We start from the raw sequence: 15,035 nt of genomic DNA on the forward strand, positions 1-15,035 counted from the left end.
GGCTCCAGGAATAGAATAGGGCGAAGAGATGGACTAGTACAGTGGCTTCTTTGGAAGTGATCTGAGAAGGGAGGCAACATGAAGGAGGAGGCAGACCTAAACACTGGGCCATGGGGGAAACTACATGTGCCAGGGCCTTGGGGCAGAAATGAGCTTGACAGGTTGGAAGCCCACCAACTAATTGTTGCAGTGAATTAAGCTGCTGGGGAGAGGGGATTTTATCTACAGGGCAAGAGTGTGTCAAATAGGAGGGGCTGAGGCGAGGGGGTACCCTGGACTTGGGGCCCTTCCTGGGGTCTCTGCAGGAAGCAGTGCGGTGATGTCTCCTGGGCCGAGTGCATCTCTGGTCATTAGCAGCCTGCAGGGACCCTGCTCAGAGAGGTTTGGAGTGGAGGGGACAGCCAGGGCCCCATGCAGGGGCAGCTGTGGTTATCAACAAACAGTCCCTATGCAGGACATCATGTGCTCTTTGCTAGGGCCTCCAGCTGCAAGAGCCAGGTGACTCTGGGCAGCAGGCCAGGCTGCAAGGGCCGGGGAATTTGGTGTGTGTGTCTTTGTGGGTCTGCCTGTCCCTGGGCTGGACCTGGACATCTGGAATCTGAATTGATTTTCTATTTCACAATTCAGTCCTGTCCTGTGTTTCTAGCTAGATTGAAAATAAATCAAATGAACCTGTATGCACAGCCCACTCTGCTGAAACCTTATGGGGTTTGGGGGCATAACAGGGATTGGTAGGCTCCATCAGAGCCTTGGGGTGGGCCAAGGACCCTGTGCTTTTCTGCCCTTCCTTGTGTCAGCACAAGCCTTAATCTCCCTCTGTCCCCCATTCTGGGGGTATTTTTAGCCACTAAGAAGGGTTATCAGAGTCTGGCTCCAGGTGGCAGGGGCAAGGCTAGGAAAAGGCCAAAGAGGCTTCAAGATGCAGCTGGACTAGGAGACCCAGGGACAGGCTGGACGGCAGTGATGGGGATGAAGGCTCAGGCTGATTAAGCCGGCCCAGCCACCCACGTGGTCATTCTCCAAATGACCCCTCTGTGGCCTTAGCTGAGCCCAGCCTGAGCTCATTAGCTACGGCTTTCAGGAAAGGTGCCTTTTCAGAGGCCAGGAGCTGTTCTGGGAAGAACCACCCAGAACCTGCCGCAGGCCCGTACCCCTCCTTTCCAGAGTGCCCCAGCCCACCCCTCTCTTCTCCATGGCTAGCAATAAGTAACTAGATTAAGTCCAGTTACTCACGCCCACTCTGCCTGGGCGTCATTCCAGCCACCTCATGTGGAAGGACCTGTCGTGGCTCCATTTTACAGATGAGGAGATGGAGGCACCCAGCTGCCAGGTCAGCAGCTGAGGTCGCATGACTGTAAAAGGGTGAGATAGGAGTCCAGCTCTCCCCTCTACCTCTTCATTCTCTCTAAGAGGACCCTCAATACACTCCATCTGTCTTTCTGTCTGGCTACGAGCCCTGTGGTTGAAACTAGCCACTCTACATCCTTGATCCTTGTCTTTCGCTCCCCTGGTTGCAGTACCAGCATGCAGTGTGTGTGACAGCAGGAGACCTGACTGTACCGATTTCTCAGTTGGAGCAGTCAATGCCCAGGGAGGCAAGGGTGACAGGAAATGGGTGGAGGAGCTAGCATCCAAGAGAGAAAAAAGGAAGGCTGAGGAGGTGTGCCACCCTGAGCCCCATTTCCTCCTGTCTCTCAGGAAGAGGATATCTGGTGTTGGGTCAGGGCAGGAGAGAATGTTGGGCCTTGCTGGCCATGGGCACCCATTTACAGCTGCCCCTGAGCCTACCCTGTGTGCCAGGCTCCTGTCCCACCAAAGGCGGGCAAAGAAATGGAGACCCCAGGCTGGGAGCGTTGGAGAGGGAACTCCAGCCAGTTTGCTGGGCTCCAGACCCTGCTCTCTTTCCAAACCAGCATCTCTTCTTTATCATGAGGGCAAAGGTGGTGGAGCAAGGACAGACGTCAGGGTTAGAGAGAGGTAGGACTTCAGGCTGAGACCTCTGCAGTCAGGGTAGGGTATGTCAGTCTGAGACTCCCTTGGAGGGATCTCTGGTTTGGAAAGCACTTTTCCCAAGTGACTTGGGGGCCAGACAGGTGGGCCTGCTTCAGCTGAAAGAACTGAGGTTGCAAGCTACTCAAGTATCCTTCCCTTATCCCTCACCACCTCTAAAAGCCTACCTGGCTGGCTCCCAACCCCAGTGAGTGAGGCAGGGCTGGGGGAGGTGCTTTAGGAGGATCCAAGGTTGGGGCAATTGGAAGGTACCTCCAGGAGGAAGTGACAACTCAACTGGGTTTTAAAGGATGCATAGGAATTTGCTAGACAGACAAGAAAGGTGAGTAAACCCAGCAAAGGCAGAGACCTTGCTTGCTTTTCCCCCGATTTTGTGTCCTCAGCACCCAACATGGGACAATAAATATTATGTGGGCGTTGCAGGCAGAGCACAGCCTTTGCAAAGGCTGGGTGTGTGAAATGGTGCCATGTGATGAGGGCAGAGCATCAGGCAATGAACTGCAGACTTTGAGGCTGGGTGCATCAGTAGAGACCTGAGATTACAAGATGCTGTTGTTCTCATGTGTTTTCCCTTATCCCTGAAGCTCATGGAGACCTGTAAGCACCATGGCTTCAGTGGATCCCCTTCTGGGCACCCTTGGGTGAGGGAAGAACATGGAGCTGGAGATCCAGACCACCAGCCCACTTCCATCTGCACTTGGTTAGGCGTGTCCCTCGGATGGTTGGGACAACCACGGAGGAGGAGACTGCAGATGGCCTGCAGTGGAGGTATGAGGCCAGGAAGCCAGGCTGGGCATGTGCCCACACACCCCAGTGGGTACATAGGGTCAAGTCAGCCTTGCTTGTGAGTGCAGGTGGTTTCTCTGCTAGAAGGATGGACCCTCCAGGCAAAAATCCTTACTTGTAGCTTTCCATCTGTCTATTCTGTCTGGGCTACTTGAGCCCTGTGGGTTGAAACTAGCCACTGCTAGCATCCTTGATCCTTGATCATTTGCCAGGCTACTGCCGCCTGGTGCTCTGCTCCCTCCAGAGTGTTCTATGGCAATGGCCACTGCCAATCATTTATTGATCCTGAATACAGGATTCCCTGGCGTGGAGGGGGAGGAGGGAGGGCTGCTCCTTTATCCATGCCCCCCCCCATTCTATCCATCCTGACAGAGTTAAACATGAGTCGCTGCCCCCCACCCCCAGCCTGAGGAGCTCCTGCTTCTTCCATGTGTCCATAAGGACATCTAAGCCACGCCCCCAACCCCAGCTTGTCTTGTTCAACACTGAGCCTAGCTCCTGCCCCCCAAATCCCTCACCGTCCTTGTTCACCAGTTCCTCAGACCCTAAGAATTTTTCTTTTTTTTTTGTATTTGACTTGCAATATTGTAAATTATAATAAGAAATACAAATTCTGCCCTTGTCACCTGTCCTGGCACAGAGCTTCTAAAACTAGGAACTGAGAGGGACGGAGGTATCATGTTATGTTAACAAAGTGACTTTGGAAAGCCCCTTGGTCACCTAAGGATGAGGACTGGTTTTCAGGGGACCCAACCATGTGTCAGAGGATTGGAGCTATCACACCTGCCAAGGACCTCCCTGGCAGAGAGAGGGCTGGAAGGTGAGTCAGTCACCAGTAGCCAATGAGTTCACCCATGGGCTTGTGTAGTGAAGACTATGGAGCAAGCTGATAGGACAGGGCTCAGAGAGCCTCAGGGTTGTGAACATGTCGGGGTCTGGGGAGAAGGTGCCTGGGCCAGGTGTAGAGGTTCTTTGCCCTTCCCCATTCAGGCCCCATGCATCTCTTCCATCAGGCTGTTCTTAGACCCTTTATAACAAAGCAGTGACCTAGCAAGCAACGTTTCTCTGAGTTCTGTGGGCCACTCTAGCAAATTCATCAAACCCAAGGAGGGGACAGTGGGAACCTCTGATTTGTAGGCCATCATGGGTCAGAAGCCCCGTGAAGCTCATGTAGAACAGAGCCCTTAACCTGAGGGATCTGACATTGTCTCCAGATGACGTCAGGATTGAGCTGAACTGTAGGGTGCCCAACTGGTGTCAGAAAATAGCCTGCTGGTGTGGCAAGAAAACCCCAGTGCCAGACCTCAGACCAGAATCATAGCTTTTAAAAATACAAATGGTTTAATTTGCGCAGAGGAAAGGGCCCATACCATAGATGCACAACTCAACCAGAATAGTGTCTGGATCAGGAGACTGAGCCTTCCAGCCCTCTGCATGGCCCCTCCTGGTGGCCAGCCATGTGGCAGGCAGAATAATACCCCTTTACAAAGTCTATGTCCTAATCCTGGGACCTGAGAACACAGTACCTCTCATGGCAAAGGGGAATTGAGTTTGCAGATGGAATTAAGGTTCCTGACAGGCTAACCCTGAGATGGGAGATGACCCTGGATTACTTGTGGGGCCCAAAGTAATCTCAGGGGTCCTTATAAGAAGGAGGCAGGAGGATCAGAGAGACATCTGGCCTTGAAGAGGAAGGGGCCGTGAGCCAAGGAATGCAGGCACCTCTAGAAGCTAGAAGGCACAAAAACACACTCTTCCCCTGGAGCTCCCAGAAGGATTGCAGCCCTGCTGACACCTTAATGTTAGCCTGGCAAGATCCTTTCTAGACTTCTGACCCTCAAAACTATACGAGAATAAATCTATAGTGTTTTAAGCCACATAATTCAGCAGTCACAGGAAACCAATATAAGCCTCACAGATTGGTTTTGCCTGGTGTTGAATTTGACATAAATGGAGTTATACATTCCTGCTTCTGACTTCTGGCTTCTTTCTTGAGGGTGTTCAGCTCTTGGGGGCTCTGACTCCAAAATGTCTCTGGAAATGTCCACCCACTTACCTCATCTGGATAGTCCACAGCACCCCCTCTGGTCTCCCGCAGGCCACTTCCTACGTGGCATCCCATAGCCCATGGCTTGCCATCTCACCCAGAATATAATGAGGAGCTACAGAACCCCCAGACTACACAGGCAGGAGTGTAAAATGGTGCATCCACCTGGAGAATGTTTGGCAGTTGCTTATAAAGTTAAACATGTGACTGTCCCATGACCCAGCAATGCCATTCCTCAGACTGGCCTAGGAGACACGCAAACTTCTATTCACACAAGACTAGGATATGAACATTCATAATAGCTTTGCTCATGATTACCCCAAACTAAAAGCATCCCAAATGCCCCTCAACAAGTGAATAATAACCGATTGTGTTATATACCTGCAGTACCTGCAGTTCCATGTTTAAAAGGAAAGCCACTAGCCCTGGCTGGTGTAGCTCAGTGGATTGAGCGCGGGCCTGCGAACCAGACAATCGCGGTTCGATTCCCCATCAGGGCACATCCTGGGTTGCAGACCAGTTCCCTGCAGGCCAGTTCCCAGCAGGGGACACACAAAAGGCAACCATACATTGATGTTTCTCTCCCTCTCTTCTTCCCTTCCCCTCTAAAGATAAATAAATAAAATATTTTTTAAAAAAAGTAAAGCCACTATGGCAAGTAGCAGATGAGATGGATGAGTAACAACATGGATGAGTCTTAAAAGCATGATACAGAGGGGAAACAGCCAGGCTCAAAGAAGTTCTGGAACAGATAAAAGAGCTTTCTTCTCATAGGCCCTCTTAATCCATCTGACAGGCACCCCAACCCCTGTGCAGATTGGGAAAAAAAAATTGGTACAGCCCTGACCTGTGTGGCTCAGTGGGTTGGATGTCATCCTGCAAACCCAAAAGTCACTGGTTCGATTCCTGGTCAGGGCACATGCCTGGGTTGTGGGCCAGGTCCCCAGCAGCAAGAGAGTGAGAGGCAACCAGCTGATGTTTCCCTTGCACATCAATGTTTCTCTCTCTCTTTCATCCTTCCTTCCCCTCTCTCTGAAAATAAATAAAATCTTTTCTAAAAATTGGCACAGAGGTGTCCATTGGACAGCAGAGATGGACTGGGAAAAGGTATAAGAGACCTTGATGGAAAAACAAAAATGTTTGTGGTAGGAGGCTGAGTTACACAGGTACATGCATTTACCAAAACTGGGTGACTCAACACTTAAGATAGATGCGTGTTGCTCTAAGTAACATTAACCTTGAAGGAAAAAAAAAAAACATGAGCGAATATTGAACTCTAGTTATGACTTGCGTGCTGAAATATTCAGGGGTAATTTGGCTTGTGTCTGCTACTGCTTTTGAAAGGCATCCAGAAAAATGAAATGGGCTGCTGGGTGGATAGAGAGAGAGATGGGAGCATGGGGGGAGGTGTGTGAGGAAGCAAACAGGGCAAAGTGAATGGTGAAACCTAACGATGGGTATGTGGATGTTCACCATAAACTCTTCTGTTTTGGCAATCACTTAATTCTTTCCCACAGGCCCACAGGCCCTGCCTGCCCTGCCCTTCCCAACCTGCCCTGCCCAGTGCCCTTCCTGCTCTCACCTCCTCATCCTCTCCCTTGCTCACTCTGCTCCCACCACATGGGCCTTCTTACTGATCCTCCAGCACTCTGAGCCGAGTCCTGCCTCGGGGCCTTTGCACATGCTGCTTCATTCTCTGGAAAGCCCCTCTATACCACCACTACCCTCCCTCACATAAACTCAGGCCTTCCTGATCTCTAGGTCTCAGCTCAGATGGCTTCTCCTCAGAGAGACCTCCCTTGGTCACCTCACTTAAAATCAATGCCACCTTGTTTATTTTCCATTAGACTTCATCACACTGTGTTATTTCATTTATTATGAATCTATTTATTTGCATATTGGTTGCCTCTCCTGCTGACTTGGGAGCTCCCTGGAGACAGGAATGTGTCTGCTTTGTTCCTGGCAGTGCCCTTAGCACCTAGCCCAGGCTAGTGTATACAGGTCACTCAGAGAATGTTTTATGGATGGGTGGGTGGATGGATTGATGGACCAAACAAATGGATGAATAGGTAGATGGATGGGTAGATGGACTGATGTGTATATGGATAGATAGACAGACGGATGGATGGATGGATGGATGGATGGATGGATGGATGGATGGATGGACAAATGAACAATGAGTGAACAAACATTCCAAGTGGGGATTGATGTGAGGCTCTGGGCATTTGTCTTAAAATCCTGAGAAAGGGAGAAGCTGTGTGGGCCACTTAGGACGGCTGGGCTCTGCAGACAGGGGCTGGTCCCCGACAGCTCTTGGTGGAAAGCTGGCTCACCTCATTTACTGCTCCGTTATCCCAAGAGCTCGGTCCTGTTGTTGGTTCTCCTACGCAGCTGCTGCCCACCCGTGGTCTGGGATAGCGAGTGAGGCAGCTGATACTCAAACCTCCAGGGGAGGCCCTCAAACTTCCCGGGGAGTCCACCTAGTGAAGGGTGGCCAGGGAGGGAATTACAGATTTCCTTAAATTCTTCATCTTGGGGCTGTATCTGAGGCACCTTCCCACAATGGCAGAAAACCTTCCTGGACACTTGAGAACTCAAGATCATGACCCTACCCAGCCGCCCCCTTGACTTCTAGCCATCATTTTTTTTTTCTGTGAAGTGCAGAATAATAACTACTGTCATGATCTGTGTTGTTAAGGATAACAGGCACCAGGCTGAGCTGAGGAATGGATATGTACTGTCCCTGGTTTACAGATGATCTTGAGGTTCAGAGAGATCAAGTCATTTGCCTAAAGACACACAGCCCAAGTTGAGCCTTAAGCCCCACTGTAATAAACTCCAGGTCGCAGGGCATCAGGGGAGCAAGGGCCAGGCGAATAGGCCCTGCAGCATTACCCAACTTGCAGGCTGAGCTCACCCTTAACTGAACCATCTGTCCACAGGATGTGGTCCAGTCTGAACGAGTGGCTGTGGCAGGACAGGTTCTGGCTACCACCTAATAGCTCGTGGGCTGACCTGGAGGACCGAGATGGCCGGGTCTATGCCCACCCCAAGGACATGCTGGCAGCCCTGCCACTGGCACTGGCCCTGGTGGTTGTGCGCTTCACCTTTGAGAGGTGAGTGTCCCTTGTGGCTGGTGTTGCAGTGCTGGCCTATGCTGCAGCCTTTGTGTGGTTTTGTCTTAGCTTTGAACCAAATTTCCCCCTCCTCCACCCTGCCCCCAGCTGCTGCCACTCACACTCCTCCAGGCTCTGAAGGCTGGTTTATAGGAACACTGGCTGCAGCTCTGGTCTGGCTGTGAAGCCTCTTCGGAACATGGATGGGGACCCGGAGTACATGTGCCCACTTTGCTGGCCAAAGACAGATCTGCAGGGGCCAGTCAGTCAGCGAGCAGAGAAACTCCTGTCCCACCACCCCTCCACTCCATTCCCCAACCTCCTTTCATGAGAGGCTGCCCCTCCCTGGTTCCCCATTGCTCCTTCTATCACCTTCCTTCCTACTACCCTTTGTAGCCAAGGAAGGAGCACAGGCTCTCTAGCCTTGCCTGTGGGGCCCTTTCCACTCAGCCTCAGCCTCCTATAACCTGGCACCAGCCCTGAGTGTATGCCACCCACCCCCCTGGCGACCTCCAGTTGCCAAACCCTGTGGATTTCCAGGCCTTTCTCAGGTGACCCAGATGCTGACCAATCAGAACTGGGTTTCTCCCTGTCCCTGGGTGTCCTTTTCCTGGGCATGGGCATCTCTCCTGGGGTCCCTCCCTTGTGTCCCAGGCAGCCCCTCCTTTTCCCCTATGACCAGAGCTGTAGTCATAGCTCTTAGAGCTATGACCTACCTTGCCAGGCCCCTATCCTGCCGGCCTCCCCACTGTCAGTCCCCTTCTGCTGCCCACTGCCCGCCCCAAATGTTTCCTGTGATGCTGAGGGCCCCTCCCCTTTCTCCACACGCACTTCCTCCTCCACGCCTCACACCTATTCCTGGTTCACCATCTTTGCTGCCACCTGGCCTTTGGACACACTCTCTTGCAGCCCATTTAAGGCTGAGTTTCAGGGAAGCCTGCCCTGCTCCCACAGAGCCCTTAACCCCTCCATCCATTTGGGTCTCCCCCTACCACAGGGACATGAAAGCAGTCTGCCTGCATCTTGCTTTGTGTCTCCCACTCCTAAGGAGTTCCTGGGTGTGGGGTCCCTGGACACAGGGGACCCAGGGAATGTCCACTGACATATGTATTTAACAGGCACCCTCTGAGCACTTATCTGTGCCAGCCACTGCTTACAGCAGCCGAGTGTCTTCACCCACTTTTGTGCTATTATCACCCTCATCTTACAGAAGAGGAAATCGAGGCACAGAGAGGTCAAGTGACCTGTTCGGCGTTACACAGTGCATAGGCCAACAGGGTCTGAGGCTTTTGCCTGAGGGATTCTGAGAGGCCCCATTGGCCAGGCCTTGATGGGTGGGTCTGCTTTCCCACAGGATGGAGAATAGGGGTCAGGGCCTTGCCCAGGTTCACTACTGGAGCCCAGAACAAGATTGTGTGTTTAACTGAGGTGGGAGTGTTATCCCAAAGGCATCAGGTGGAATGATGGAGATGAGATTCTGTCTTGACCCCTGGCCTTGGGAGCCCCCTTGTGGGCAATGTGGTGATTGATCAGAGTCTAGCTCCTCCGGCTGTTCCCCCTGAGAGGGTGAGGCTGGGAGAGGGGAGACCTGAGTGGGAGCCACAGCGCAGATAGGGCCAGACCAGGACCCTAGGCCACCAGGGCACAGGCAGTGAGGGGACTCTGACCCCTAGTTTGGGATTATATTGAATGACGGTGATTGTGTACCCCAAAAGTTGACCTTCACACTCCAGCCCAGCTGCCTTTCTTACACTCAGTCTAATGCAGCAGCCAGGATCCCCTCCAGAGTTCTAGGACATGACCTGGCCCTGCCCAGCCTCAGGGTCACCACCTGTAGCATGTATGTCCCTCCTCGTGTGGACTGATGAACCCTGTGTCCCCTGCACCCAGATTCATCGGCCTGCCCCTAAGCCAGTGGCTGGGTGTGAAGAATCGAGCCAGGAGGCCGGTGCAACCCAACGCCACACTGGAAAAACACTTCCTGGTGGAAGGACGGAGACTCACTGAGGTGAGGGCCAGACCACCCTCCTCCGTCCCCATCTGCCCACATGGCTGCTGTGTGGATGAGGCCTGGGGGTGGCCTGTGGCCCACTTGTTGGGGACAGAGAAAGCCCAGGGCACCTATGCTCTTCCATGACAACCAGACCTTGATCAGTGAGCCCAGCTGACCAATGGGCAGCTCCTGAGCCTGGAGAGGCTCTGGGGAACCAGCATCTCTCCTGCCCTGGGGGAGAGTATTCAGATACTCTGGGGGTTCTGCAGTCTTATGCCCCTGCCTCAGTCCTTATCCTGCCTGGTGGGCAGGGTCTGGGCTGGGTCCTCAGGAGGAAGAGGAAGGGAGAGGTCTTCCTACCCCAGGCACAGGGGGCAGCTCCTGCAGAATATAGAGCCTTGTGATCCCTGTCTCTTGTCAGTCCCTCTGCAGGCACACATGGGGAACAAGGTCTCAAGTGCCTGCCTGAAGCAAGGGTGAGACTCCACTGTTCTGGAGGGGTGGAGGGAAACCTCTGTGGGGAGCTGCTCCCAGCCCTCATCAGTCTTCAGTCTGTCCTGTGAGCAGGGCTGGGTTCTCATTAAGGCCTGACTGTTTGGGGGTCCACCCCATACCTCCCTACTTCCCTATCTTCACAGGTAGAGAGCCCCACAGGTGAGGTCTAGGGCTACAGGGGATGGGTCCCACCAGTCCTGCGACAGGAGTGGGAAGCTACCTCTGTGACGCTGGTCCTCACCCCCCCCTCCCCAGCCTCAGATGGTCATCCTGGCCACCCAGTGTGGCCTCACACTGAGGCAGACTGAACGCTGGTTCCGAAGACGCCGAAATCAGGACCGGCCTTGCCTGACCAAGAAGTTCTGTGAGGCTAGGTCGGCCTGGGGTGGGATTGGGGAGGGGAAAGGGGTGTGCTCTATCAGCAGCTGCCTCATGGGCGTCCTCTCTGTCTGCAGCTGGAGGTTCGTCTTCTATCTGTTCTTCTTCTTTGGTGGCCTCTCAGTCCTCTACCACGTGAGTGTTCTTGACTGCTCCCTGGCTCTCTGCCTGCCCCACAAGCACCCACTATGGGCCAGGCCCAGCTTGGGGTTGGAGGCGGGAAGGCATGTGGGCAGAGGGGAAGAAAGCATGTGCACAGAGAAGGGAGCGAGAACTTGGCAGGGTCCTGGGGAAGCCTGTTGGGACCTCCTGTGTGTGGGGCTGGGGTCGGGCAGTGAGTGAGCTCCTCATCTGCAGTGAGAACAGAGATATAAACAGGAGGGACACAGCAGAGCTGAGTGACAACAGTACCAAGGGCCAGGAGACCCCCAAGGGGGCCCTGGGCCCAGTGTGGGGGGCTGAGGTCTGATCTTTGGGCAGCCTCAGATGTCTGTGTCCTCACAGGAGTCATGGCTGTGGAGGCCAGTGATGTGCTGGGACAATTACCCACATCAGGTGAGTGACGGGTTGCCTGGAGCTGGAGGGGGAATTGGAGTGGTCAGAGTTCATATGGCCAAAGGCAGCAGAGTCAGACCTGGACATGACTCTGTAATCCCCTCCAAGTCCTGCTGTCTGTTTCAGCATCCCCTGGGGAATGGAGAGGGGCTGGGTGTCAGGAAATTTGGAGCAGGAGCAGGAGCAGACACAAAACCACTACCCTTGATTACCTCCTGAGATAGGGAGCTCACACCTTCTTGGCTCACTGGGATTCCAGTATCCTGGTTATGAGCACACCGAGGACCCTGAGGGAGTTTCCACCCCTCATCTAACCCTGCGTCACTGCCCTGCCACAGACCCTGAAGCCGGCCCTGTACTACTGGTACCTCCTGGAGCTGAGTTTCTACATTTCCCTGCTGATCACTCTGCCCTTCGATGTCAGGCGCAAGGTGAGGCCCCGCCAAGAGTCCAGCTGGGGAAGTGATGAGCTGTGGAGTCAGGGTCCAGTTCCAGTTGGGGAGGGATGGCCTCACCGACACCTGGAGATCCCCAGGCACAAATCGTGGTGCCAACCAACCGCCTGGGGAGCCCCTCCAGCTGCCCAGCCATGTGCTGGCAGTGACCTGCTGTCTCTTGCAGGATATCAAGGAGCAGGTAGTGCACCACCTCGTGACCATCATCCTCCTCACCTTCTCCTACAGCACGAACCTGCTGCGCATTGGCTCTCTAGTGCTGCTACTGCATGACTCTGCGGACTACCTGATGGAGGTGGGTCTAGCCCCCTTCTCAGAGGTCCTATCGCCTGCCTAGGGCCCCTGGAGATGAGGCCCCGCCCCTCTCAGGCTTCTAGTAAAGTGAAGCCACGCCCACTCCACTTTCCAGGGAGAGCAGACTTCACCCTAGTCAGTCTTGGCAGATGAGTCCCAGCCCCTCTCTGTCTTCCTGAGAGGTGAGGCCCCGCCTCCTGCGATTCCTGGAAAGTGAGGCCCCGCCCTTCCAGGGAATTGAAGCTTCTGAGACCCAGTTTGTACCTTTGTAGGCAGTTTCTGGAAATAAGGCTCCGCCCCATGGTGCCCTTTCCTGGGGAAAAGGCCCCCCTCCTTCCCACCTGGTCTCCCCACCGCCACCACCACCCACCCGAATCCTTCCCTCTCTGCTGTCTTCCGCAGGCCTGTAAGATGTTCAACTATGCGCACCAGTGGCCCGTGTGCAACTCACTCTTCATCATCTTCTCCTTGGTCTTCTTCTACACTCGCCTCGTGCTCTTCCCCACCCAGTGAGTCAGCCCTCCAGTAGGTGCTGGACAGATGGGTGGGCGCAGCTGGATCCAGGCCTGTCTCACTCTGTTTCAGACCCAGGGAGCAGGGGGTATTGGTTGTGAGGCTTCCAGGAGGAGGCACAGAAGGCTGTTGTGTTCCCAGCCCAGGGCACAGCATGAGCCCAGAGGTGAAGGGGACAGAAAATGGCTCAGTCTTTGTTCCCCGTGTGCCTGAAACATGGAATGGATGGCGGGACTGGTGGCCAGCTCACTGAAGCCTTCGCCCAGTGTATTAGCTGAGCCTCTCCCAGCAAAGGGAGCAATGTGATTTCTGCTCACGTGGAGCTGACACTGGGAGACTGAATAAGTAAGGCAAATAAGTAGATAGAGAGCACACAACAGAGTGGTGATCATGTTAATAAGAAAATAAAGACAGGCCCAGGAAGTGTGTGGGTAATTGGAATTACAGGCATGGCCAGGGAAGGCATCTCTGACAGTGTTCACGCAGAAAGACTGGAGTGAGGCGAGGAGGGGCAGTGCTGATCAGAGCAGAAAAGGCTTCCGGGCAGTGGGAACAGCACAACCAAAAGCCCTGCGCCTGGACTGTGCCTGGTTTGTTGGAGGAACAGCAAGCCCATATGGCAGGAGCAAAGTGAGGTAAGGGGAGGAAGGGGACCAGACAGGTTGTACAGGGCCTGGAGAACTTGGGTTTTCATCCCAAGCTAAGTGGAGGATACGGAGTCCAAGAGGGAGAGGACCTGACTTGGGTGCTCATAGGCGCCCTCTGGTGGCTAGAGAGAGAACAGCTAGTGAGAGTCCCCACCGCCCAGCCAGGAGCTGGGGGACCAGGACAGAGGCCACTGCACTGGTCCAAGTGAGCAGTGATGGGACTGGGCCAGTGCAGGTGAGAGAAGTGGGTGGACTCGGGAAACATTCAAGTCATGATGTGGTTTTGAGTTCAGAGTTGTTCCTTGAGGATCAGGAGCTCAGCTTTGACTATGTTGGGTTTAAGGGGCCTGCAGGCCACCAAGAAAAGTCATAGAGGATACAGTGGACACAGGAGAGATGTGAATGTTTGGTGTTTGCAGCCATGAGATCAGACAGGTCATGCAGGGACAAGGTGTGGAGATGTGTACCAGTCAGGGGAAGGGTAGAGGGGCAAGAGGAAGTGGCTGTGACCTGAGGAGGTGGGAGTGTGGGCCCCTGAAAGCACACAAGGGGAGGGTCTTGGGGAGGAGGGAGGACCAGCTGGGCACCTTCTGCTTGAGCCAAGCAGGTCACTGGTGACCTTACAGCTGATTTGGGTGAGGGTGGCTGCGGTGGGGGGGGGGGGAGAAGCTTGCTGAGTGAGGGGGAAAAAGCAGCTTGAGAAGAGAAGGAAAAGTGTGAAAGGACCACCCAGGACAGCAACTGGAATACTAAGTGCCCTGTCGGGGTTCATGGTTGTGCATGATTAGTAAGCTTGTGTGATCTTATTTAACGTGTAACCAAGTGAGAGGGGGGCACTTAAATACCCAGCTGAAGAGCATAGGTATTACTCTGGGGACAACAGGGAAGTCATCAGAAGTTCTGGAACAGGGAAGGCCACACATGTTAGAGCTTCCTAAGACTGGGGGCTAGAGTTGCTGGTGAAGCCCACCTCTCCCTTCTGCCTGCCCACCCACCTACCTCAGGATCCTCTATACCACGTACTACGAGTCCATTGCCAACTCGGCCCCCTTCTTTGGCTATTACTTCTTCAACTCACTTCTGGTGATGCTGCAACTGCTGCATGTGTTCTGGTCTTGCCTCCTCCTTCGTATGATCCACAGATTCACGAAGAAAGGCCAGGTAGGGCCAGGTGAGGGTGGGCTCCCATGTGCTGTCCAGCAGCCCCAGCCCAGCCCCAGCCCAGCCCCAGCCCAGCCCCATACCCACTCTCTGTTTCCCAGATGGAGAAGGACATTCGCAGTGACATAGAGGAGTCGGAGTCGAGCGAAGAGGAGGGAGCCCGGGAGCATCCGGAGCTCGAGAATGGGGCATCTCAGGGACCTGGGGTGGCCTCTACTGATGGCCCTCGGAGCCGGGCAGCTAGGCAGCTGGCCAGTGGGCATATGTTGGCCACGTAGCTAGCCAAGGACTGACTGTGCTCCTCCCAGTGCCTTGGATTTGTGGGGTGGCTGCACCGGCCAGCTTCGTGGAAACAGGGAGGGCCCCACCCCAGGGTGGGGGAAGGGCTCATGACCTGTCTCCAGACCCTTCCTTCTGCTTACCCTCGCTCCTTTCCTTGGGGCACTAGACAGAGCTGGGCAGTGGGCAGCAGCAGGGTGCTGCAGCCCACCAGAGTCACCATGAACCTGCAGTCCGGGGACTGTGAAGAGCCCCAGTGTGAAAGCAGTCCAATAAAACTTGAACAGAGCCAAATCCTCTGCCTGA

The 15,035-nt window shown here is 54.2% G+C and overlaps 1 protein-coding gene across 1 annotated transcript in view; it reads left to right on the top strand.

The window, feature by feature from the left end:
* CERS4 (ceramide synthase 4) overlaps window positions 1–15,035 on the top strand; it is a 31,999-nt gene extending 16,964 nt beyond the window's left edge. Inside the window, exons 2-11 of the mRNA XM_037158930.2 lie at window positions 7,786–7,959; window positions 9,850–9,967; window positions 10,703–10,821; window positions 10,903–10,960; window positions 11,330–11,380; window positions 11,719–11,811; window positions 12,002–12,130; window positions 12,532–12,638; window positions 14,294–14,450; window positions 14,552–15,035. Coding sequence (XP_037014825.2) covers window positions 7,787–7,959; window positions 9,850–9,967; window positions 10,703–10,821; window positions 10,903–10,960; window positions 11,330–11,380; window positions 11,719–11,811; window positions 12,002–12,130; window positions 12,532–12,638; window positions 14,294–14,450; window positions 14,552–14,728 — 1,182 coding nt within the window. The 5' untranslated portion in view covers window position 7,786 and the 3' untranslated portion in view covers window positions 14,729–15,035. The remainder of the gene's footprint in view (window positions 1–7,785; window positions 7,960–9,849; window positions 9,968–10,702; window positions 10,822–10,902; window positions 10,961–11,329; window positions 11,381–11,718; window positions 11,812–12,001; window positions 12,131–12,531; window positions 12,639–14,293; window positions 14,451–14,551) is intronic.

Source organism: Artibeus jamaicensis, unplaced genomic scaffold (assembly GCF_021234435.1).
Source record: "Artibeus jamaicensis isolate MK-2021 breed Jamaican fruit bat unplaced genomic scaffold, CSHL_Jam_final contig_648, whole genome shotgun sequence".
In the NCBI taxonomy this organism is placed as follows: domain Eukaryota; kingdom Metazoa; phylum Chordata; class Mammalia; order Chiroptera; family Phyllostomidae; genus Artibeus; species Artibeus jamaicensis.